Source organism: Myxine glutinosa, chromosome 4 (genome assembly GCF_964187855.1).
Source record: "Myxine glutinosa chromosome 4, kmMyxGlut1.1, whole genome shotgun sequence".
NCBI lineage: Eukaryota > Metazoa > Chordata > Myxini > Myxiniformes > Myxinidae > Myxine > Myxine glutinosa.
The window spans coordinates 81,019,482-81,044,058 of NC_136264.1; the positions used below are offsets into that span (position 1 = coordinate 81,019,482).

At 42.5% G+C, this 24,577-nt stretch overlaps 1 protein-coding gene across 7 annotated transcripts in view; it reads left to right on the plus strand.

Moving 5' to 3' along the window:
* Nucleotides 1-1,699: 1,699 nt before the first annotated feature.
* The window catches only part of LOC137424912 (uncharacterized), a 130,427-nt gene continuing 107,549 nt past the window's right edge, over nucleotides 1,700-24,577 (plus strand). For 3 of the 7 annotated variants that reach the window (XM_078776080.1, XM_078776078.1, XM_078776079.1), the window contains exons 1-2: nucleotides 1,734-1,789; nucleotides 4,370-4,543. Coding sequence is in view for 4 of the 7 variants with exons in the window: in XM_068112806.2 (XP_067968907.2) it covers nucleotides 13,835-14,116 (282 nt within the window). In the remaining 3 variants the exon portion in view is untranslated. Of the gene's footprint in view, nucleotides 1,790-4,369; nucleotides 4,544-8,370; nucleotides 8,570-13,756; nucleotides 14,117-24,577 lie in introns of those variants that run through there. The other 4 variants (XM_068112807.2, XM_068112809.2, XM_078776077.1 and 1 more) reach the window with 4 other exon arrangements.

Below are 24,577 nucleotides of genomic sequence, written 5' to 3' on the forward strand. Positions count from 1 at the left end.
TTTAAAACAGCTGTTCACCACCATCTCGTATCTTCCCCCATCGAAAACCTTTATCTTTTCTACCCCCGGTAATTCACCCCAGAGTCCTTGCAGTGTTCATATGTTTTATTCCTCTCCCACCTCCCCCCAAGTCCTCCCGATGTCCCTGCTCTCAAAATGTTGTGTTTGTGTCCTTCCCCCTCTCTCCCCATCTTGTCTGCCGCTCCCCTTGTTGTTTGTGTTTTGTGTGTCGGTTTGTTCTTTTGTGTGATTAATGTTAGTTCTTTCACGAGCCTCGATCTTGTATCCAAAAAAAATAAAATAAAAATAATATTGTATTGTCAATGCATTGCCATTGCCATATTGCCATATTGCATTGCCATATTATTATTGCCATATTATTATTGCCATATTATTATTGCCATATGAGCATTGTCAATGTTCAGCCATTGCCATATTGCCATATTGCATTGCCATATTATTATTGCCATATGAGCATTGTCAATGTTCAGCCATTGCCATATTGCCATATTGCCATATTGCCATATTATTATTGCCATATGAACATTGTCAATTTTCAGCCATTGCCATATTGCCATATTGCATTGCCATATTATTATTGCCATATGAGCATTGTTAATGTTCAGCCATTGCCATATTGCCATATTGCATTGCCATATTATTATTGCCATATGAGCATTGTCAATGTTCAGCCATTACCATATTGCATTGCCATATTATTATTGCCATATGAACATTGTCAATGTCCAGCCAGTGTCATATTCTGCTAGCAATTCCAGAATGCCAAGATACAGTAGTTACCATTTGTTGGTGATCAAACCACTCCATCTTCACCTGGAAAAGCCAATCCACGTTCAGCAATTAATTTGATGGTACTCACAACACGCATGAGAACGTTGCACACATTCCGCTGCTTGTTTTGCCAAATCCGAGTCAATGCTCCCAAGTAGCTTTCCACGTGATGGCAAAATCATTACCGATTCCAGATGAGATTTTGATTTCTCATGTTCAGCCAACGGTTCACTTGCATGCTTCCAGTCACAAAATCCATTACTGCATAGTTTTTACTTTCTGAGTGGCCACATGTTTACAGATGTAGATTTTGCCAGTAGTTGGAAGGAAGCAGAACCAGGAGCTAATAACTGGCTCATAGTTCAGACTTTGTGGTTCGAACAAATTTGGTGTACATTTTGGAGGTGACAAATTGCATCTCACCTTTTGTCTGTTCTTGTATGATGTGCTGATGATCTCTCAAACAATTGTTCATCACTGTTGTTGTTGCTGCTGTTGTTGTTGTTGTTGTAGAGCCCCAGAAATTCTCTCGACAAACCCGCAGTACAGAGACATGGACCAGACCTTCCCCTTTTGTGTCTCTCTCTCTCTCTCTCTTTCTATAATGTGTGTGTGTGTGTGTGTGTGCTTGTGTGTGTGCTTGTGTGTGTGCTTGTGTGTGTGTGTGTGTGTGTGTGTGTGTGTGTGTGTGTGTGTGTGTGTGTGTGTGTGTGTGTGTGTGTGTGTGTGTTATAATCCCTGTAAAAAAAATCTCTCCAGAAAGCATATCCGGTGCACAACATAGTTGAAGGCATGCTTCACTTTGTTTATGTACTATTACTCTGAAATTACAGCAAAGATGCAAATTCATGAAGAAACCAGACAAACAACATGGAGTTCATAAAGAAACCAGAAAATCCACATTGCTAGACCCTTGAGTGAGGTATTTACGTCGAGAATAAAAACACATTTCCTTTACATTAAACGAGAGTCATAAAGACTGAAAGCTCTTAAGAAGGTGAGTGTTATTAATGTATTAACCTGTACTGATGTTGAAAAATATTCTACCATAATAATAATAATAATAATAATAATAAACTATTGGGGAAGCCATTGTTGAGCTGAATGAATAACTGAAGAAGAAAAATATACGAACTTTGAAGATCTGAAAAAGTTTTGTTTTCGTGGTTTTGGCAATTTGTACTTTTTCAAGTTAAAATGATCACCGTTCGTTCTTCATGTCATTTGTTATCTTTATACCTTGGTTAATACAATATATTTACCTGTTTACCATAAAACGACAAACTTAAGGGCGAATATGACAATTGGCACTTACTTGACCCTCACTTTTGATACTTAAAAAAAATTTTTTTGAAGTGATGTTCTTGTATAGAACTTTACCTTGACATCTAATTTAATAGGAATGGTGATAAAAAATAGAAATATATTGTTATGTCTGGAGGGGTAGTGATATGTAGAGCAGATAGATCTTAATAGGTAACGTGCTTCGTCTGTCTCGGTAAGGAAAACTACCTGTAATAAGTTCATGTGTAGGCGTTTTGTCGGGTAATGAGTATACTTGTGAACCTACCAGGAGGTTCGTGTGTTAAGTAGAGCTAGGGATTAAAGAGTAGCGCCCCTGTGTGTCCTCACCTGGTCAGCCAAACCTTTGTCCCTTTTGGCACTGCAACCACATAGACATTCCGACAAGTCCTTATTGCAACACTAAATAACGCCCTTCCCTGACATTAATGTGAAAGAGAACCGGCAAAAGGAAACCAGGCCAGGACACCACCGCATGGCCGCCACCATTTACACCTCCGACAGGCCTATCCACCTCGATTGCCACGTGCTATGACCACACCACAGGCCTGTGATTCGGTGGAGGCCACTGATTGGGTGGCGCTCCAAGGCTGACGTCACCGCCGCGGAGTGATACGGGAGGCGGCAGGACTTTCGTAGAGTGAGTGAGTTGCGCGGGAGTTGGTTCAGTGAGTTGGTTCAGAGTGAGTTGCGCGGCAGTTGGTCGAGTTGGGAAAAAGAGATCAGCGAGCGCCGAACGTGAGTCTGAGTTGGTTCAGAGTAGTTGCGCGGCAGTTGGTTCAGAGCAGTTGCTTCTGGCAGTGGACTTGCGCTCTCGTCCCCACTTTGCCGTTCTTCGTCGTTCTGTGTTCGTTCTCGAGTTGAGGGTCGACCTTGTGTGGAGCTCGCTGGCCTGCGTTGGACGCGTGGTGCCTGGTGCACGGACCTCGTGGGCGGCGAGAGGATCGGAGCTTGGAACGGGGCCTACCTCGTGCGCGGGCGATCGGCGCTTGTGGAGCTTGGAGCGAGGCCTTGTGGGTGCATCGGGGCCGAACAGAGCCGTGTTGGACGGCAGCCAAAGACAAGACGACAAGAGACAGATAAGCTCGCACACCACAGACGCACATAACGAATGTGTTTCTTTTGTTAATCTATTCCTTTGTTCTTGTTTCTGAAGTCGATGTGTGGGATCCCAATTTAGTCGCCTTATTTTATTATCGGCGCGTATTTTCCTGTCCTTGCTTTTATTTGTAATAAACCCTTGTATTATTTTGCATCCTTATTTTTGCTATTTTTGCATAACCATATTTGCATAACCCTGGTGTTGGGCTAGCGGCTAGGGTGCCGGCCTATGATCCTAGGATCCTGGGTTCGAATCCCGGTCGATCGCTGAATTAACGCCAGGGGGGTTGACTCAGCCTGTCATCCTTCCGAGGTCGGCTAATTGAGTACCAGTTCACTGGTAATTCCCTGTTTGTCGTTAAAGGCGGCAAAAAGGGTTGGCGTCAGGAAGGGCATCCGGCCGTAAAACATTGCTTCAAAAAGGGGACCAAAAAACAACAACAACCACGGTTCCCGAAAAAGGCCAACCCCCGCCTTGCGGGGAAAAATGGCCTCTAAAGGTGGTTATTATTATTTTTATTATTATTTTGCATCCTCTGTTAAACCTGTGCCCGCTTGAGTTAATCCCCTTACAGGACCGGAGCTACGTCGGTGCACTGAAGGTAAGCTTTTGCCGCAGCTTCCATTTTCCTTCTTCCTCCCGCGCGACATATAGCCGAATCCGTGTTTGGTTGTTGCCTCCGAATAAGACCGTTTAGGCTATCCGTGACCCTGGTGTTAACCAGAGTTGTGCGACAAATGGTAGTCAGTAGTGGGATTGAACCCCAAAAAAAAAAAAAAATTGGTGTCAGAGTGTGGAGAATTTGGATGCAAAATTTTATAGTCGGAGGCAAAAAAAATTGTATAGTCGGTTGGGCTATGAGGCGCGTTGTTACGTGCTCCTCCCCAACCCCCTGGTCACGGTGAACATCCGAGCCCCAAGAGGGGTCACGGCAAAAAAATGTGTTATTCTGTATGTCAAAGATCAATGGAGAAGCCACCCCAATTGTTACTCACAAACAAATATTGTATTAAGATCACACAAGAATAACAGTACAACAATAATAGTATTCAAAAGTACATATTGATTGTACAATCAATATGTCCTATGATGGTACCATCAGTTTTGTAATATATAACTCACTGTGCTCCAAGTGAGTGAAACAAGAACATCCCCAATGTCTTTTATTCCCAGCTTCAAGACAAAGTTGGTTCACTCCCGCGATCACCAGAACGATATCCAATCGAGACCAGAATCCCGTTGGGTTGGCAATTACAGTCCCTGCTGCCAAAGCTGTGCAAAGGCGCCCTCAAGGCGACTGGGAAATCCAAAGGCGCCCTCCAGGCGACGGGGAAGTCACACCCTCAGGTATGGACGTATTAACCTTCAAAAAGCCACGTCACACACACACACACGCCAGATCCACGTCTGAATGCGGTGAAAATGGTCGAAGGGAGATGAAACCGTGAGCGAAACGCAAGTCCGGCACGAGTCAAAATGGCCGACGGCCCGGTCTCATGGCGCAACGGCACGACGATGATTCTCTCCTGAATCGATTGCAAAACCTGACACGCAAGTTAATCTGTCACAGCGATAACCACTCTGTCGCAGGAATCTCTTTCCTAGGAAACCCGAAAATTCGCTAGTGACTGTTGTTCGCCAACGTTCGCTCCAGACCTCAAATAGCTCGGCTCCTTCTTGTCCGACTCACTCGCTCCGCCTTCTTTCTCCCTCTTCTTCCTCTTCGTCGTCCGGTTCCCGATCCGGTTTCCTGTTTCTTTTAACATTAACTTTTTTACCTTTTGAAAACAGTTCATGAACAATAAACCTTTTGAAAACAATAATAGTACATGGAATCAGAAATGTTTACAGTGGATGAAAACCACCACAACGGAAGTGACGAATCCGTAACAGCGTCATTAAACTTAATTTCATTTTGAGATGAAAAGACACGTGGGAAAGCGACCTCCTTTACGGAGGAGGAGGTGAGTGGTATGGAAGGAGGGATGGAAGATGTGGGAAGCAGAGGGGGTGAGTCGGAAGTAGAGGGGGTAGAGGGTAGTGTTGGAACTTCCTCCGCTACTATCAAGATGGCCCCGATGGATTTACAGGCCTTAATGAAGTTTATGCAGGGATTGAAGGATGGGTTGGAAAATCAAATTGGGGGATTGGAAAATAACATAAAAGAAATGAAAAGTGAAATGAAAAACAAAATGGAGTCCCAGGGGAATGAATGTAGGGAAGGAATGAAGGGAATGAGTGATCGATTGGAGGGGCAAATTAAAGGAAAAATTGAGGGACTGATTAACAAAATGGATGCCTGGACGACTAAATTGAGGGAAGGACGAACGAATGGTGCCATTGGGGCACAGGAGAAGCCAAGAGTGGCAGAATGCGAATCGGAACGGGGGAAGGCAAATTGGGAATTGCACCGTGAACGGAATGTGAAGAGGTAAATGGGGAAGATTTGATTGTGGCATGTGAAGAGGTGAAAGGGGAATGCATACAGGTAGATGGGGAGACTGCATGTGCAAATTATAATGGGGAGTGTTTCCCACATTGTGGCCTGGACGTTTATCGGGACCGTGTGGATGTCACAACACCCCAACCGGGGGATGAATTCGGAATTGTGCAGCACCAGGGCGGTGGTGCAGAGCGAGAGGGGGTAACATTATTGGGGGGTAACATTGACATTATTGTGGTGGAGCCGCACCGGGTATTTATTGATGAAAACCTGTTGGGCCAGAAATGGTTTGGTGTAATGATGATGATGATGAGCATGATGTGATTCAGCGGCTGGGGACCTGGGACAGTCCCATGGAGGTAGGGGTTGACGAGGCCCAAAGGAGCCTGGGTGATGGGGTGAGTTGGTCCGAGGAGGTGGTTGAGGTGACCAAGGGGACCCTCACCATGCACTGTGATTTGGCAACGGAGGCTCCAAAATTACAGAACCAGTTGGGGGGGTGTGTTGGCTCCGGGCTGGATTCGGACCTTGGGGAGTCGGGAGATCGAGCCTCTGACGATTTGGTCCCTGTAGGGAATTTGAACCAGTTTCAGGGAGGGGCAAAACAACCCGAGGGAGTTGTTACCTGCAGCTGCGGTTTGGGATGGGGAATGCAAATTGTAAAAAGGAAATCTAAAATTAAATTAAAATGGGAATTTGATTTGGAGCAGCCTGGAGTTGGTCCCCGGGCTGCGGAATTCGGACCAGGGGAGGTCAATGGTGATGGCCTCGGGGCAAAGTTGCCCCTTTCGAAATTTGGTGATGCCAGCCAGCTGGGGGGCTGTGCTGGCGAGATTTGGACGTGGGGTCCAGCCATGGGTGGCATGGTACGACCTGGGCCCCACGGGGGTCTGGTGGAATGTGGCGTCCCTTGTCCAGGGGGGCGCCGTCCGGGCGTGTGGCTCAGGCCAACAGGGTCACCGGACCCTGGTGGGGGTTAAGACCTCCAGGGGGTCCGAGGTGGTTTCTCAAGCCTGGCCTGGGATGGCAGATATTGAGGACCACTAGATGGAGGTGTTGTGGGTCGTGCTTTGGTGGTGGCACTGCGGACGGCCAACTTGGGCCTGATGTGGTGACCACCCGGGCATGAGGCCTGACACCCTCTCCCTGAGACTTTGGGACAGCCGGCATGTGGTGACCTGCCATGCCGTGTTGGTCTATGGACGCAGGTCAATCCGCATGGACAGGGATGGAGATAGCCTGCCGGACAACCATTGGGGCATCTGTGGAACGTGATGGTGTGAGAGTGACCTTCCACAGATGTTTCGTTATGATTTATGGACTCTCGGTTTGGGAAGGGAGCCATGGGGATGTGATCGGGAATGTGTAACGAGCCAAGCATATGGGCCATGCTCGGCTGGCATGTGTATGGAAAAGCATCTTTCTTTGGTTGAGATTAGTGAAATGTGAAAAATGTTTGGCATGGGTAATCTGTGGGTTAGATGTAAATTTAAGGGTGAATTTTGTGAAGAGAAATGGTGGACACTGTAAAGTGACTCCATTATTGATCCAGGTGTGTTAGACAAAAGTGTTGGAGGCTGTGATAAAATTGACAAGGTAGCAGGACACAGCTTTCAACGTCGCGGGGGCGACTGTGCTGATATTTGGGACGCGGAGTCATGGGGATATAGTTGTGTGGTCTGAGGGTCAATGTGGTGCTATGGGTGTCCGAGGTGTGTGGATCATGTCTTATGGGTGGGTCTCCTGGTGGAGCATGGCTGTTGAATGGACCTTGGTGTGGTCAAGTGTGTGTGGGCACTGGGGGGTGCAGTTCTGTGGTCGGACTGGGGGATGATGTGGAGGTGCAGGGGACGTGGCTGTAGGGATGCCACGCACTGCAACCGTGCCCCCCAGGGCCGAGGTTCTGCGTGTGGTAGTGTGTTTTTGGCAGCAGTTGCTCACCACATTGGCCAGCTGGGGCTAGTACAGCTGTGTTCCTCACAGGGGGGGCGATGGATGGATGGTGGGTCGCACCCTTATGGACACTCATGGGCCATGTTGGCGTTTTGACTGCTCACCTTGTCCCGATGACCCTTGCACGGTAGAGGTGCACAGCTGTCGTAGCCACAGATAGTTGTGTAGTGATGATCACCGTTGGATGCGGATCCACATATCTGCCAGTATAGTGTGGACAAAAGAGAAATTTGGAGAAATTTGATTGGTCCAATGTGAAATTTTGGGATTTTTGAAGGGTGGAATGCACTTTGGACCTGACCAACCGGAAATTACCTGTGCATCAAGGTAGAGGTAAGGCCTTGATGGTTACTGTCCCAGTGTCCCAGGCTGCAGGACTTGCTTATGGAAATTTTGGGAACATGTAATTTGGAGTTGGGAGGCGGGTGAGAGTGATGACATGGCCGGCGAGGGGGATGAAATGTGTGCCACACAGAGTCTTGTGGGTGGCGTTTGTTTATGTGTAGAGGTGATGTGTTTCAATGTGGTCGTGAGGTTGGAGGAAATGGATGAGTGATGATTATTGGAAACAAAGAGTGGTGATTATTGGAAATGTGCTCTTGGAAATGTAATGGTAAACTGTGAATGGGATTTCACATGTAGCAGGCCATGGCAACCTTTGTAACACCTTTTACACCATCTATGGAATTGTGCTGAATTGTGCTGGAGAATTGAATGGCAGCGGGGGAGGAAGTGTGTTTTGGGATCTTGTGGGTGGGGAAGGTGTGTGTGTCCGCAGGTACGGATCAAGCTCTGAGGAGCGATGCCTGCGGCCCCCCTCTGCGGCAATTACCCCTGGCAGCCGTTGGTATCTGGAAATTGGAGCTCGTCGGTGGAGGGTCTGGTTGGGCGCCCTGGGGTAAAGGAGAACCCCGGCGACCCATGGAGCTGCGCGGAAGCAGGAGGCAATGGAGCCTAGTGTGTGGCGACCCTCACCGGTGAGGTAACGGCAGAAAGAGGCTGTTGGGCTGCCATGGGCCAAGAGGTAAAGGGGGTGGGGGGGGAAATGAACTTGTAAGTCGGTTGACTTGTTTTTGGGACTGCGGTCACCACAGCCTGAAGCGCCCCCACCTCTTTTTGTGCGGTACCTCCCCGCTGCCTAGTTGAGGAATGCTCTCTCACCTGGAGTGACACTACACGATACACATTTACAGAGAGATTTTGCGTCTCCTCCCCCACCCCTCCCTCCCCCCCCACCCAAACCAGCGGATGATGGGAAAATCGCAGAGTGGTTTGCACCATTAGATGACATCCCGTGATGACATCCCGTTCGGATCGGGCATGTGAGGGGGAGGGGCAGACGGCGAATTTCCCATTGCCGGATTCCCCATGCTGAGCTCAGGCCCACCAGGATCCCCGCACGGTGTGAGATGACGCACCAACACCGTGGACTCACATCCATCCGGCAACTGAACTCGAGCGTGATTGCTTTGTCAGTTTGAGGAATGTGGACCTTGTCGACGAGCGGATCATATTTACTCAGGCACACCGCTCGTTTGAGAAAAGCCGGCCCGGGCTCGGGCAAGCCAACCAGGCAGAGGGCGGACAGAACCCGCGTGACACGGGTAGCAAAATAAACGATCGTGAGGAATTTCATTTGTCGCGGTGCACAGTAGAGAACGGATCGAGTGTAATGCCCCCTGCACTACCCAGGTCCACTTGTCCGGTCTTAGTCCGTAGGTCTTAAGACCCAAAGTAATGGCCCTCCCTATAATGCCATTAAATCGCTCCACCTGACCGTTAGCGTGAGGACTGTATGGAGTAGTGTAGCTAGAGGCAATGTTACGCTGCAGCAGAAATGTCCTCACATCTTGGGACAAGAATACCGCATCTCGGTCAGTGTGTACGTAACCCGGATTCCCAAACATCGCAAACAGAAGCTGCAAAGAACGGATAACTGAAGCAGCGGTCATGTCACTGCACAGAAAGGCGAATGGGAATCTGGAATACTCATCTACGATTGTGAGGAGATAACGAGAGGTACCAGAAGCCGGTAGAGGACCCTTAAAGTCCATAGCCAATCTGTCCCATGGCCTGGTAGCCTGAATCAAAGTACCCATGTTCGGTTTATAGAAACACGGTTTGAGTTCAGCGCAAACGGGACAAGTACGGTACAGACAGCGAACGTCCTCAACAGAGTAGGGCAAATTGCGGCTACACACATAATGAGCCAGGCGGGTCACCCCAGGGTGACACAAGGTGTCATGAAGAACACGTAAGTCCTTGAAGGAGGTTAAACTCGCTTTCATCCGCAGCTCAATGGAATACTGCTCTCCCCTGTGGGCTGGTGCTCCTGCCTCACACCTAGCTCGTCTTCACGCTGTTGAAACCAAAGCATTCAGAATCATTGGAATCTCCCGCGATTATGCTAACTCCAAGGGCCTTTCACTCACTCACCGCAGGCAGGTGGGTGGTCTTTCCGTCTTCTACCGATTCCTCTCTGGCCTTGCCCCCCCAGCTCTCCCTGGGCTCTGTCCCCCAAATATTCTTACAGGTCGCACAAGATCTGCCTGCAACCCTCTTATGGTTAAACTGCCAAAATCAAGACTCTTTGCTCACCTTCACTCCTTCATTCCATTGGTTCCACTCTTTTCCACTCTTTTCTCCTGCCTCTGGAACAAACTCCCTCACTCTCTTCAATCCCACTCCGCCCTCCAGGTCTTTAAAACAGCTGTTCACCACCATCTCTCATCTTCCCCCATCCAAAACCTTGATCTTTTCTACCCCCGCTAATTTCACCCCAAATCCACTTTTTTGAAATACCAATTTCTGTCCTGGAAGTCCTTGGTGTCCTTGTGTTTTATACTTCTCCCCCCCCCCCCCCCTTTCCACGCCTCCTCCCCCCAAGCCCTCTCCCTCCCACACATCTCCCTGCTCTCAAATGTTATGTTTGTGTGCTTCCCCTTCTCTCCCCATCTTGTCTTACGCTCCCTCTTTTTATATATTTCGTTTGTCCGGTTGATTTGTTTGTGAAATAAATGTTAGCTCTTTCACGAGCCTTGATTCAGTATACAAAAAAAATAAAAAAATAAAAAATGTGCAAACCCCTGGCTGGGATAAGGCATCCGCCGCTAGATTCTCCCTCCCTGGATGGTATGTGATCTTGAAGCTATTAATCAGCTAACTCTATGCGCCATCGAGTAATTTTCTCGTTCTTAATGCGCTGAGCATGGCGCATATCATACATGAAAGCTACGCTCTGCTGATCAGTGATTATTTCAAACCGTTTGTCAAGCAAATATGGTTGCCATCGTCGAATCGATTCCACAATTGCATAGACTTCCTTCTTGACAGACGAATGACGCCTTAGCGGAGGATAGGGTCCTTGAGAAGAAGGCCACAGGTTTCCCCCCTTGAGAGAGAGTGGCAGCGATCGCGTGATCCGACGCGTCGCTTTCGAGAACAAAGGGGATGTTGTCATCAATGGAGGACACAGCGGCGCCAGCGATGTCTGACTTCAGCCCGTGGAAGGTGACCTTGACGGCATGAGACATAGGGAATGTTTTGCAATCAATGAGGGGACGGAGCTTCTCGGAGTAATTTTGGACCCAGCGAGAATAATGTGCAAACAATCCGGGTGCTCTCTTCAAGGACGCACAATCGTGTGGCGGCGCCATGAGGAACAAAGGGCGCAGATGCTCCTTGTCAGGAGTTATCATACCCTGGGTCACGGTGTACCCTAAGAGATCTATCGTCCTGGCAGAATAACGACATTTGGCCTCATTGAGAGTCAGGCTGTACTTTTGCGCGACCTGGAGAAAGCATCGCAGATTATCATCGTGATGAGCTTGATCATGCCCACAAACCGTTAGATTATCAAGGTAAACGAAAACGTCCATTAAGCGGTCCTTGGTAATTATGTCATCAATAGCCCTTTGAAAGCACGAGACGCTATTAGTGATGCCGAAGGGCAAACGCGTGAATTGGCACAGCCGCAGTCCGGATTCGAACTACGTATAAATTCGGTCGGCTGCAGAGATCGGGATTTGATGAGACGCACTGCACAGATCGAGGGTACTATACACGGCATATTGGGTGACCTGTCGAACCAATGCATCCAACCCCGGAAGTTGATAGGCGTCCAATTCCGTAAACCTGTTGATGGTTTGAGAGTAATCGATTACCATGTGCTTGCGATGATTTTCAGGCTGGACGACCAAAACTTGCGCACGCCAAGGTGATCGGCTGGGCTCGATTATGCCTTCTTGGAGGAGTCTGCTAGTCTCCTCAGAGATGAATTGCACATCTGCCGGGAATAGCGTCTCGATTTGATAGTGACCGGGGCGCAGTCCGGAGTTAGATTCGGAAATAATGACATCGGTTCGATAACCATCCCCGCCAAAGCACAGACCGAGAGAGTAGCGTCTCCCCCGAATGTCATCTCTAACCATGATGGCGATGGAGAAAGTCATGTCCCAATAAAACTTCAGCGCATAATGTAGGCAAGACCATTAGACGAACATCCGGATACATTGTGCCATTAATGACTAGCTTTACATGACATTCCCCCTCCAAAGGGCTTGCGAAGCCATGAAGATTCTGCGCGATGTCCTCAGGATCGGCCATCCATGTCGGCGGACGAGGCTCATATCAACGTAGCTTTCAGTCGATCCCGTGTCGACCAAGGCGTTGGCAAATTGTCCTTCAATCAGTACTGGGATGACGGTGCTGGACAAACCGTGCGGTCCGGGCTGTGTCAGGACCTCCGAGGGTGCCGGGCGTGCCTCGCACGTTGAGGAGATGCCGGCCAGCGTAGGATGGGAACGCCGCCCTCGTGAAGAGCGACATACTTTTGCAAAATGACCTTTCCAGGCGCAAGTGTGACAAGTCGCTTCTCGTGCCGGGCACGCAGAGCTGGGATGATTTCGATTCCCGCAGAAGAAGCACTTAGCGTTACCCCCGACCGAGGCATTCACTGCCAGACTCGTACCTTCGGCTCCGAGGGCTTCCGTCGTCTCTAACGGAATATCAGCAACTGGGCGCTCCACAGCAGCGTCATTCTCCAAGCGCCTCTCCTCAGTAAGACCCACCGTAACATAAGGACGTCCGTATGCTTCCAATTGAGCCTGAGCTTCGTGGAGCACGACGGCCTGGTCGTGAGCTTGTTTCAGCGTCAGGGTCAGCGATTCCAGCAAACGCTGCCGTATTGACGGGGAATAAATTCCAGAGATGAACGCATCTCGCTTGATATCGTCGCACATCGGCTCGTGTGTTCGGATCTCTTGAGCGCATACCTTGCCCAGGCGACGTAGCTCTTGCACGAAATGATTGAGAGATTCCGATGCATCCTGTTTCCTCATAGCGAGCTGGTATCGAGTGTCGATGACACTCCGAGGCTTGATGTAAATAGTGCGCAGCTCAATTACAGCCTCGTCAAACGTTTCGCAATGCGATATGTAATCGTGATGTAAATAGTGCGCAGCTGATTGAGAGATTCCGATGCATCCTGTTTCCTCATAGCGAGCTGGTATCTAGTGTCGATGACACTCCGAGGCTTGATGTAAATAGTGTGCAGCTCCATTACAGCCTCGTCGAACATTTCACAATGGGATATGTAATCATGATGTAAATAGTGCGCAGCTCCATTACAGCCTCGTCGAACGTTTCGCAATGGGATATGTAATCGTGCACGACGTGCATCACATGTGAATTGAGCACAGCGCACTTCACCTCGTCCGTGATGTCATGAGCTTGCAGGTAGCTAGTCAGTAAACTCAGCCAGTGCTTGAGCTGACTCGGAGCTTCCGCAACGTGTTGGTCTGCTCCAAACGTGGGCAGCTGCAAGAGTTTGTGGGTCATGTCGATCTCAAATGATGGTAGAAGATGATTCTGATTAAGTGTTGTAAATAATCAAAATGTACAACAGTGTCTCCAAGGTGAGTTTAATCAGAATCCATCTCTAGCTGTATCTGAAAGGGAATTGGCAATCATAGTATCAGTACACTACAATCATACGAGCAAGAGTGAGTATGACATCCAAGCAAACAAGCAAGCAACATGCAATGTAGTTCCCCTTACCATTCTAAGCATATGCATGAATAACGCATGATAAATGTCTCAGGACTGCCCTTCGCACTTTGGGACCAAGATCTTATAGTGGCCATAGAGTGGACAGTAGTTGTAATGACACCTGGGTCATAACTTGTATACAATTTCACTGCAATATAGATGATATCAATTGTGATGATGAAAATAATCTAGCAATGAGTTTATCTTTGTGTATATCTGTTCCAGTGATGTACGAAAATTCATCTTTTCAATGCCCAGTTGAACCAGGAAGCCGTGTCAAAATGCGGTGTCTATTTCAGTCACAGCATGATGACAAACTGAGTTACAAAAAGGATGAATTAATGACGGTGATCATTCCTGAGTGGAAAAAAGAAAACGATTTCACGTGGGTGCTCTGTGAGAACAGTGAAGGAAAAATGGGATTACTGTTTGTAGATGACATGGAATGTGACAAGAGTGTGCACCCATGTCTGCAGGTATGCTTTTGGTGTTTTCAACATTTTTTTTCTAATCACTAACTCATCATTTAGTCAATACCTTATGCAAGAAAACATTTTGAGGTGAAATATTTCTTCCTTATGCTTGTCATATGGTCATCACTTTACAAATTGGGCCATGATAAGTGATAAGTTTAGGCCCTCCCATATATTTGACACATTGGGCCAAATTTACGAAAGACCTAGCCCTAAAATGCTGATAAAAACATCGTTGTACATGCACAGCCAATCATCCGTCTAAATATAAATTTATGAAGGGAGATTAACATCCGTTTAGTTGTCTGCGTCTAAACACCCGATTAGCTTGTGAAACTCCGCCCACATCTCTAACATCCAATTGAAATGATGCACTTGCTTCTAATCATATAGCCACGGACAATTGTTCGAAGGGATTTAGCGCACTGCTCCTCATCGTAGGTTGATCCAGATCATCTTTCACGAGATTCACCAGGCAATGAAATAATTCCTTTGAGAGTCTGTAACTCCAGACAGGTTTTACATTGTCATACATCTTCATTGAATCTATCCTCGCAGATTCTCAATCCAATGCACTTCTTCCTATCGCCTTCTGCCTCCTCTTGAGCTAATTCAAGGACTCCTCACGCATCCACATTCACCGTCCTATGTAAAGTAGAACTACCATTTATAAGCCATACAATTCTTATACGTCCCTATACTGAAGTTATTCTCTGCAGACTACTGTAATTAGAACTGTATACAACTATAGTTTTAGCTCTAGTATTAAGGAGTAATTCTCAGCAGACTACTGTAATTATAACTGCAACCAATTATAGTTCTAACTCTAGTATTAAGGAGTAATTCTCAGCAGGCTACTGTAATTAGAACTGTAACCAACTATAGTTTTAACTCTAGTATTAAGGAGTAATTCTCAGCAGACTACTGTAATTATAACTGCAACCAACTATAGTGGTCACTCTAGTATTAAGGAGTAATTCTCTGCAGACGACTGTAATTAGAACTGCAAACAACTATAGTTTTAGCTCTAGTATTAAGGAGTAATTCTCTGCAGACGACTGTAAATAGAACTGTAACTAACTATAGTTTTAACGACAGTAGAAAGGAGTAATTCTCTGCAGACTACTGTAATTAGAACCCCCACACCAGACTTGAACACACATGAAGGGAAAGACAATGAAAGTAAATTAACAGTGTTTTATCATGGCACTTAGCTCAACTTGGCCATGCATCTCGCCTGAATTCTTCCAGGCCCCGGCGCGCAGTCTCGACGCGGCTCGGGTGTTGGCGGGAAACCGCTCGTTGTTTGGCGCGCACGCGCAAAGCCAAGCCTCGCTGCACGGTCCTCTCACTCCCGGCCCGGTGCGCGAAGTGAACCAGCAGGCGTGCGATTCGCTCTTCCAGTCGCGCCTGTCTTCGTCGTCCTTGCACGTCAAACTCCTGGCCTCGATGAAGCCTTCCCGATGAACAAAGTACCACCATCAGAGCAAGGAGCCAAGAGTAGAACCAAGAAGCGTGAGGAGTGAGGCATGAGGGCCGAGGGGTGAGGGGTGAGGAAGGCATGCGGGGCAAGAAGAAGAGCGAAATGTCGGTCTGAGTCTTCTTTTATTGATCGTCTCGTGACGTCATCTGTGCCTCTCTACCAATGCCCGCAGGCCACCACTACATTGTCCAGCTCTCCACCAATCCACATGCAGTCTGCTCTTGTGATGCACTCCTACTCGCCCTTCCCTCTACCAATCAGTGAGTTGCTTCTTACCTCTGCCTTCCTGTTGGTCGACTCCCACCCAATCACTGTCCTTCTGGGCGTGTCTTCGGCCTGCTTGACCTTCGTGGTGATGTAGAGATGGTGGTGTCCTATCGGCAGTGCTCAGAACTGGCTTCCGGTTGGTTTTTATTGTTATTAGTGCAATTTAATGGGCACTTCCTGTGCTAGTGTCTATGGTGCGGTGCTGTAAGAGACAAAGGATAAATCACATGGGGAACGACGAACAGGGAATTACTTAACCTAATCCCTGAGCTAAATAACATGCCCCGCCCCCTTGTGGGGGGGGGGGCGGGGAACAAATATACAACTGCATCTGACATTCGGGCTAAACAGGTCCTCCACGCATTACATGGTGGTGGTTCTTCTTCTTCATGACAGTCGGAGCATGCTTCCTACACAAATCTACCTGGTCTAAAGTATCCCAACCCCCACAAACATAACAGTATTAAGGAGTAATGCTCAGCAGACTACTGCAATCAGAACTGTAACCAACTGTAGTTTTAACTCTAGTATTAAGGAGTAATTCTCAGCAGACTACTGCAATCAGAACTGTAACCAACTATAGTTTAAACTCTAGTATTTAAGGAGTATTCACTGCAGACTGCTGTAATTGGAATTGAAACCAACTATAGTTTAAACTCTAGTATTAAGGAGTAATTCTCAGCAGACTACTGCAATCAGAACTGTAACCAACTATAGTTTAAACTCTAGTATTTAAGGAGTATTCACTGCAGACTGCTGTAATTGGAATTGAAACCAACTATAGTTTTAACTCTAGTATTAAGGAGTAATTCTCATCTCTTGTGAATAAGAGAGACACAGACTTGTGAGGAACAGAAATGAAAAAACGAGATGTGTGTGTGTGTGTGTGTGTGTGTGTGTGTGTGTGTGTGTGTGTGTGTGTGTGTAACCCACTCCCAGGTGTGTGTGTGTGACCCACTACCCCCCCCCCCTCGTGTGTGTGTGACCCACTCCCCCCCCCCCCCCCCCCGTGTGTGTGTGTGTGTGTGGATGTATATATGTGTATATGAGTATACAACAACACAACAACAAGCATTTTATGGCCATTTTCCCTGCTAGAGTGGGGTTAGCCTTGCGGTCCCCATGACAATCTTCTCCATTTTGCCCTATTTTCTGCATCTCCCCTTGTTAACCCCCTTGCCCACATTTCTTCTTCCACCATCTTTAGCCAAGTCTTTCTCGGTCTTCCCTGTCCTCTACTTCCTTCTACATTCATTTCCATCACTTCTCAACCAGTCACTTTCATCCTTCCTCAACACATGAGTAGATGATAAATGTTGTTCCTGGGACAAATCCATTTAACATGGGAAATCCCTATCTAATGTCGTTTACCCCCCTGTCTTTTCCCATTTTTGGAAAACACCCCTATTAATCCAAAAGACTCTATGAGCCTTTTGGCCTTTTGAACCATGAGCTTATTGGCCTTATGAGCCAATTAATATACTTGGGCTAATACATAATGAAGATATTTTAATTGAGCTAGGGCTGAATGGTAAACCCATCTTGATGTACCAGGCTGAACACGAACAGCTTGGAACCAATCCTTCATTGAACCTCCAAATCTCCATTCACTTACATGTAAATTTTCCTCTCACCATCACTTTTCTTCATTTCCCATAAACACCTCTATTCCTGCCCCCCTTGGTCTTATGGGCCTTTTACTCTTACTATCAATGATCATTGTTGTTTAGTAGACCACTGAAACAATGATCCCACAAATATTTGTTTATGCGTAGGAAATAATTTAATTCTCCTACAACTCTCTTCACCATCTAATACATAAACAAAGTATATGTTTGAGTTTGGTTCTTTATCAAGATATTTTAACTGAGATAAAATAAAATGATAAACTTCCCTCAATGTCCTTGTCTGAGCACCTCCTGTGCCACACACCATTTTAAAATTAAAGTATATATTTTCCTGACAACCATCAAAGTTTTCTGTCCACTCAAAAATATTTCCATCTTTTTTACCCAACTCACCGGTATTTAAATTAATTCTCTTATTTGTTTTGTGAACTTTTTTACCAGTTGCCTTTTCAATAAGTCTTATTTGATATTTTTCACATTCATTATGTTTTCCATTTATATACCAAGGTTGATTACACCTCCACTCTTTAGTCTGGTTGATACTTTGTTCTATCATTTATATAATAGTAAAAAAAGGCGGCGGTAGCCCGTTAAAATCCCTAACCCCCTTTTTAACTTATCACTTATATACTTATATAACCATAAAGGGAGCCTATCAATTCCATTTTCTAAAATAAACCTCTTATCATCAAAAGCTCCTAATGCTTTCTTATTTATCTCTTCTGTATATAATTGATGTTTATAACTTCTTATTCCATTAATCTTTCTAAACTCTTCTTTCTTTGTTGTTAAACAGTTATAATAATCCTTAAAGTTTATTGTTTCTTTAATAACATTTTTCTTTACACCTTTTAACTTCTTATCAGTCTTTTCAACATTATTCACAATGTATTTATAAGCATAAGCCTTTGACCTCAATCCCACAAATTCACTCATAACATATCCTCCTAATTCATCCTTGAACTTTCCAATCACCTTTTTATTTTTAGAAGAGAACAACTCACTCTCTGGACTGTAATTACTTGTATCATAGATATTAATGTCCTCTTTCATGTCTGAATAAACATCATCAGTATTAATTTTCAAAATAAAACGATCTGTATCCATATAAAGTAGATTAACATCATTTTGATATTTCTTCCTCAAGTTATTATAAAAGTAATCATACATTAATGACTTTGATAAATCAAGAATTGATGTTCCAATATAAATAGGTTTGTCCATTTCAATACTCTCTTTAATCAAATGGATCGCACAAACGTTCTCAGTAAAGACCTCAGCTCGAGTAAAACTCGGTCTATTAATTAATTTTGATGCTTGTTCCCAGGATGTTGCTAGTCTGATATTTTGTCTTTTCCTCACGTTCTCCATGGTCTTACCAAAGACCGCATTATTCATCAATTTATAAAAGTCATTCTCAAAATCTGTTTTTGACTCTGTTCTTCTTTGTGTATTCAAATCAATGTACTCCTTTAGCCAATGACTTTGATTGAACTTTAGAACCCTGTGGATCTTCTCTACTCTTAGACCTTTTGATAAATATTGTCGCAAATTTCTTTGGTGTAGAACATAATTTTTCTTGTTATATAATGTAGTAAGTAATTTTTCTGTTGATTCACCTATATCAAACGATCGTTGGTATTCTTTCAACCATTCCATTTCAATTTCAATTTTTCATTCAATTTCAATTTCAATTCAATCAGACTCAACCATTCTTTCTTTGGACTTTCTTTCTCACAAGCAAATGGAAGATCTTTATGTTTGATATGAAGTTCTTCAGGATATTTTAAATCGACCTCAAAATAATAACCAACCTTTGAATCATCCAATTCTTTTTGTGTAGAGATACATACATCTTGTAAAACCTTTTTGTAGTCTTTTTCCTTTACCCATCTAAGTTTTCCATAAGGAAGAGCCTGAGACATTGCCCAGCCATACAGGTTGTTCACGTCATAGTACATCAAGTAAGAACTCTTTTTCGTTGAATCATAATTTGGAAGATATTTGTTATTTGCTTTTGCGTAGCTACTCGAGCAGACTTGTGAAATTCCACCTCTTTTTGCCTTTTCAATCATCAAAAGCATATCGACATCGGTTATCAAATCCAAAGCTTGTTTTGTCATTTTCAACATCGCGCTCCAAGCCAATCCAGGTGCTGTGCAGTAGTGAGCAGGATCCAATCCATATCCAGTGCGACAAACAGATCTAAAGGCTTCAAATACATTGGCCAATAAAAGCACATCAGTTTTGAGATACAAATCGTGATACTCGCCCAGATTCTTGATGTTATATTTTTCCCAAACATTTTGTGCGTGTACATAATCTTTATCAGATATATGACTGTTGTTTAATTTGTTATAGAAATTTTCTTTTGAAGGAAGTTGTGTTTCATTGAATCTCTCAAATGAGTCCATATAGTCATAGGGGTAAATTCCCTTTTGTGTTAGAAAATCTTTATCTGAAAAATACTCTGAAAGACATGGAAACTCTTTTAGATTTTGAACCAAGTTAGCCAATGGACTTGCCATGAATTTAAATGTATCAAGAAATCTGATATGAGTAATAGGAGATGTGTGAATTGTTTTTGTGAATGAAATGTATTTCTGATCCGTGTTAGGAATTGCTGAAATGTGTCCAGATATCTTTGAAAGTTCATTAATAAATAGATGCGTATCATAATGAGCGTTGTTATGAAGAAAGACAGGAATGAAAGAGGGGAGTTTATAATTAATATTACAACTTTGATGAGCCGGACCTCTATATTTACCAGTGAGATGACAATGATCTCTAACCTTTAGAGTTTAGACCTTCACCAATTTTTTCCTTACAAATATGACAAACATTGTTTTTTCTAAATTCCCTTTTCTGTTCACTCGTCAAGGACATTGGTTTATTGGTTTCTCTCATTATCTTGGTTAATCGGACACAGTCTTTTTCTAGTCGTTTCACAAACTCCTCTGGGGTATTTGACCCTCTATACTCCTCTAACTTGTTATATTTATCACCAACAGATGATTTGATATAATAACAAAAACCGCAAGGAGTATGTTTTTGATATTTATTTGTATATGATTCTTTTGGATCTGGAGAAGCAGTATCTATTTTTTCTAGAATACTTTCAAAATCAGCATATATAACAAATGGATGTTTGATCTTTTTATTTTCATCTTTGAATGTGATCTTTGAGCCTTCTTTAGGCATATTGATTACCGTTGATTTATGTTCACCACAATAATTTGAATGTTTATCTAATCTTTCTTGTGTATGGAAGAAGTTAAGACAACGCAAACAAATATATATTTTATTTGTTCTTTTCCATACTTGTGGTTTTATGAATTTAGCAATATCTTTGATGTATGTATAATGTGAATTTTCCTCTGAATTAAAATATAGAAGATTAATATGAGTTTGTTTACAATTGTCAGAAAGCTTTAAAACCTGAATGTTGTTTGTTTCTGTTAGACCATAAACATTAACTGATAAATTATTCATCTTTTCAAATTTAGGAATATCATTTAAAGCCATAGGAAACTTTATATCTTTCGTATTTAATGTATTCTCATATTTTTAATAATGAGATACTCTTTCATCATGAAAATGTGGAGGATGTAAGTGTGCTAGAATAGACCAGAGAAAACATTTATTGTCTTTATTTTTGATATTGATAACTGCTTTTCTATTTTTGATAACACTGGGTAAATCAATGTAAGAAGAAGCTTTTAGAGGATCTGATTTAAGAATATGAATGTCTATGTAAATAATTTTTCCTATATTGAATCCACTTCCTACGATTGAATTATCCACATCTTGCTCTTGTTTAATAAGTTCATCATAGACTCCTGATGTTTTAAAATCTTGATATGAAGATATAAAGTGTGGCTCAGTTCTCATGTATGGTGTATCTATAACTCCTTCGTCCTTTGTCATTTCTAATTTTACTCCCACATAAAATTTAAGTGGTTTCATTTCTTTTAGTGTTTTTTCAATCAACGTTTGAACAGCAGGTTTAACTATTTCTACAGCATCAACTATAGACTCTGGTTCAGGAGGTTTGAAGTTAAAGACTCTTATTTTAATATGTCCTTTGAATGCGCCATCAGAGTTTTTAGTTGTGATAAAATTTGATAAATGTAGATTTGTTTTAAGATGTATTTCGAAGCCTTTCTTGAGGATATTTTTATGACAAACAGAACAGTGTTTTGTTTCCTTCTGAATACGAGCTACTAGGTGAAGTAGATTAAATGTGTGTTTGTTAGTTTTAAGGTGTCTTTTGTATTGTTTATATTCTTGTTCACAAACGTCGCAATACGTTGCTTTGATCATATTTATAAAGCAAAATTATACTTAAAGTAAAACACCTTTTTAGAGGCTTTTTAAAAGATGAAACTGTGCTTAAAGTAAAACACTTATAGAAGAAAGTGCCTTTTTACAGGCTTTTTATATATGAAACTATACTTAAACTAAAACACTTTTTCACTCAGAATCATCTGAGTCATAACTATCACATGAATACTCAGAATCATACTCAGAGTCATCAATAAAGCTACTCTCATAACTATCATTTGAGCACAAACTATTAGCATCATAACTATCATCTGAGTTCAATGAAATACTATCATCACTATCGTCCGAGTTCAATGAAATACTATCATCATTATCGTCCGAGTTCAATAAAATAGTAAAATCTTCACTGCTGTAAAGACTCATATTTAATTAGCAGGAAAAATATTCCCATCAATATCTATATACTTTCTTTCATTAACAGATTCAATCTCTACATTTTTAATATCAAAAGTTATCTTTAAATAATCTCTAACTATCATAGAACGAAATGACATTTCACCAAAAATATTAACATCATTCATTTTACTTAGATCTACACCCTTTGGATTATTAAAGTAAATACAAATTTCTCCACGAGTATTGTTGATGGTCTTATCATTCTTTTTCAAAGTATCGCGATCGATCACTTTTTCAAGCTTTGAATAAATTGCCAGGAGTAGAGGAGAAACTTTTGTTAGATTTACTTTAATGGATGTCTTTCCAGGTATAGTTAGAGCTCTTCCTTTAAATGAAATAGAGGGGCTCATGTTATTTTCCATAACTGGTTTTACCCAAAAAATTTCCATATTTATCTTTGTTCAATTTAACATCTTTGACATATTTTTCTATATCTTCCACCAAAGTAGAGATTGATTGAAATTTGTCTTTTGTGCTTTCTAACATTGTATTTATTAATGAATAAACTTGCGTTTAGTTTAAGTAAAAATTTACCATATAAATATGATAAGTTCTGAAGGATATTTAGAATTTCCAGACTCTCCATATGATAAATTAGAGAATTGTCTGGCTTGTGATAGAATAGGGCTTAATAATGAGGGTTCATATAAACAATGTATTTTCTGTGATTTAATTTTAATTAATGATAATAAATAAATAAAAATATATATAACTCTTTTAAATTAGAACCAAAAATGAATTACTTTACAAGATTAATAAGAGAGATGAATGTTAAGTATTGTGATGATAATACACCATTTCTTTCAAGGGAAGAGACTATTTGTATTGAGGAAATGTATAAGGGTTTAATGATATTTATTATTCAAAATAATTTTAATGGAAATGTTGATACAAGATACGATATAAATAAAATAATGAATTATTTTGAAATTAAACCTGAACTCAGGATAAAATATAGAGTTTCTAAAATAGCTCAAAAAAAGTTAGATGACTTGTTTTCCAAATATATAAATGAATGATTTTTTACCCGTTTGGGAAAATAAGATAAAATTTAATAACCATAAAAACATTCCAAATTAATTGAGATGTCTAATAGTTGGTTCAAGCGGATGTGGAAAAACCTGTTTACTTTTAAAGATGCTCCTTGGTCCTAATTTTTTAGATTATGATAATTTAATAATTTTTACAAAGTCAAGTTTTCAACCCGAGTATCAACTACTCTCACAGGGTTTTAATGCGGGTCTTAAAAAGGAAGACATTATCGGTTTATTTAAACTTCAAAACAAACTAAATGATTATAATATTGAAGATATAATACAATTATTTTGTGATACACAGAAATCAAAATCGAAACCAAAACCCATAACTTGTATTCTCAGTGATAATATGGATGATATACCTTCACCTCAAGATTTAGACAAATCAAAAAAGAACCTCGTCATCTTTGATGATTGTGTTAATGAGAGAAACCAAACAGTAATGGATAGCTACTATACAAGAGGGAGACATTCTTCTTGTAATTGTATTTATCTTAGTCAGTCATATTTTCAACTCCCTCGGCGCTCAATAAGAAACAATGCTAATACTTTTATTTTATTTAAATTAAATTCAATAGATGTAAATAATTTTTGGAGAGATAATTGCTCTACATTATGTAGTAAAAAAGAATTTGAAAATTATATGAAACACACGATTGGAAAATATAAATATATTGTTGTGAAACAAGATGAGATACTAACTGATATTTTTCAATAAATAAATACAGAAAATGAATGTCAAAGAAAGAGTGAGAAAGTTTAAAGAACATCAAGAGTTGGTTTCAAAAGTTGTAAAGCAACAGGAAGAGATAAAGAAGAAACGGAGACAGAAACTAACTGGTGAAGAAGCCTTTGAAAGAAAACAAGAGAAAATTTTTAAACCACTTTTAAAAACTCAACAAACGATTTCACCTACAGTTCCCACGGTAGAATTTACTCAGAAAAAACTTCAAATGCTCAAAGATTTTAGTCAAATGACAGAGCAAGAACTTGGAGAATTAGAATATGATGATGAAGGATTATTTCGGAAACTGGAGGAGGTAAATCAACCCCCTAATTATGTTGTGGAAGCTCTACAAAACAATGAATATTCAGCGTATTCAAAAACCAGAGCTGGTCTCATTCCAACAGAAGAACCAGCACAGTTCTATCTTGTGAAAGAAAAGTTATTGATATTTAATGATAAATTAGTGTTCTTAAGTTCTGCTCAACCAAATGTTGAATTAACTCCAAGATTAATGTTTCTTCTAACAAACTCCGGATTCAGCGGTTCAAAATATTTTGATGAACCACTTGATATGGAAAGAGA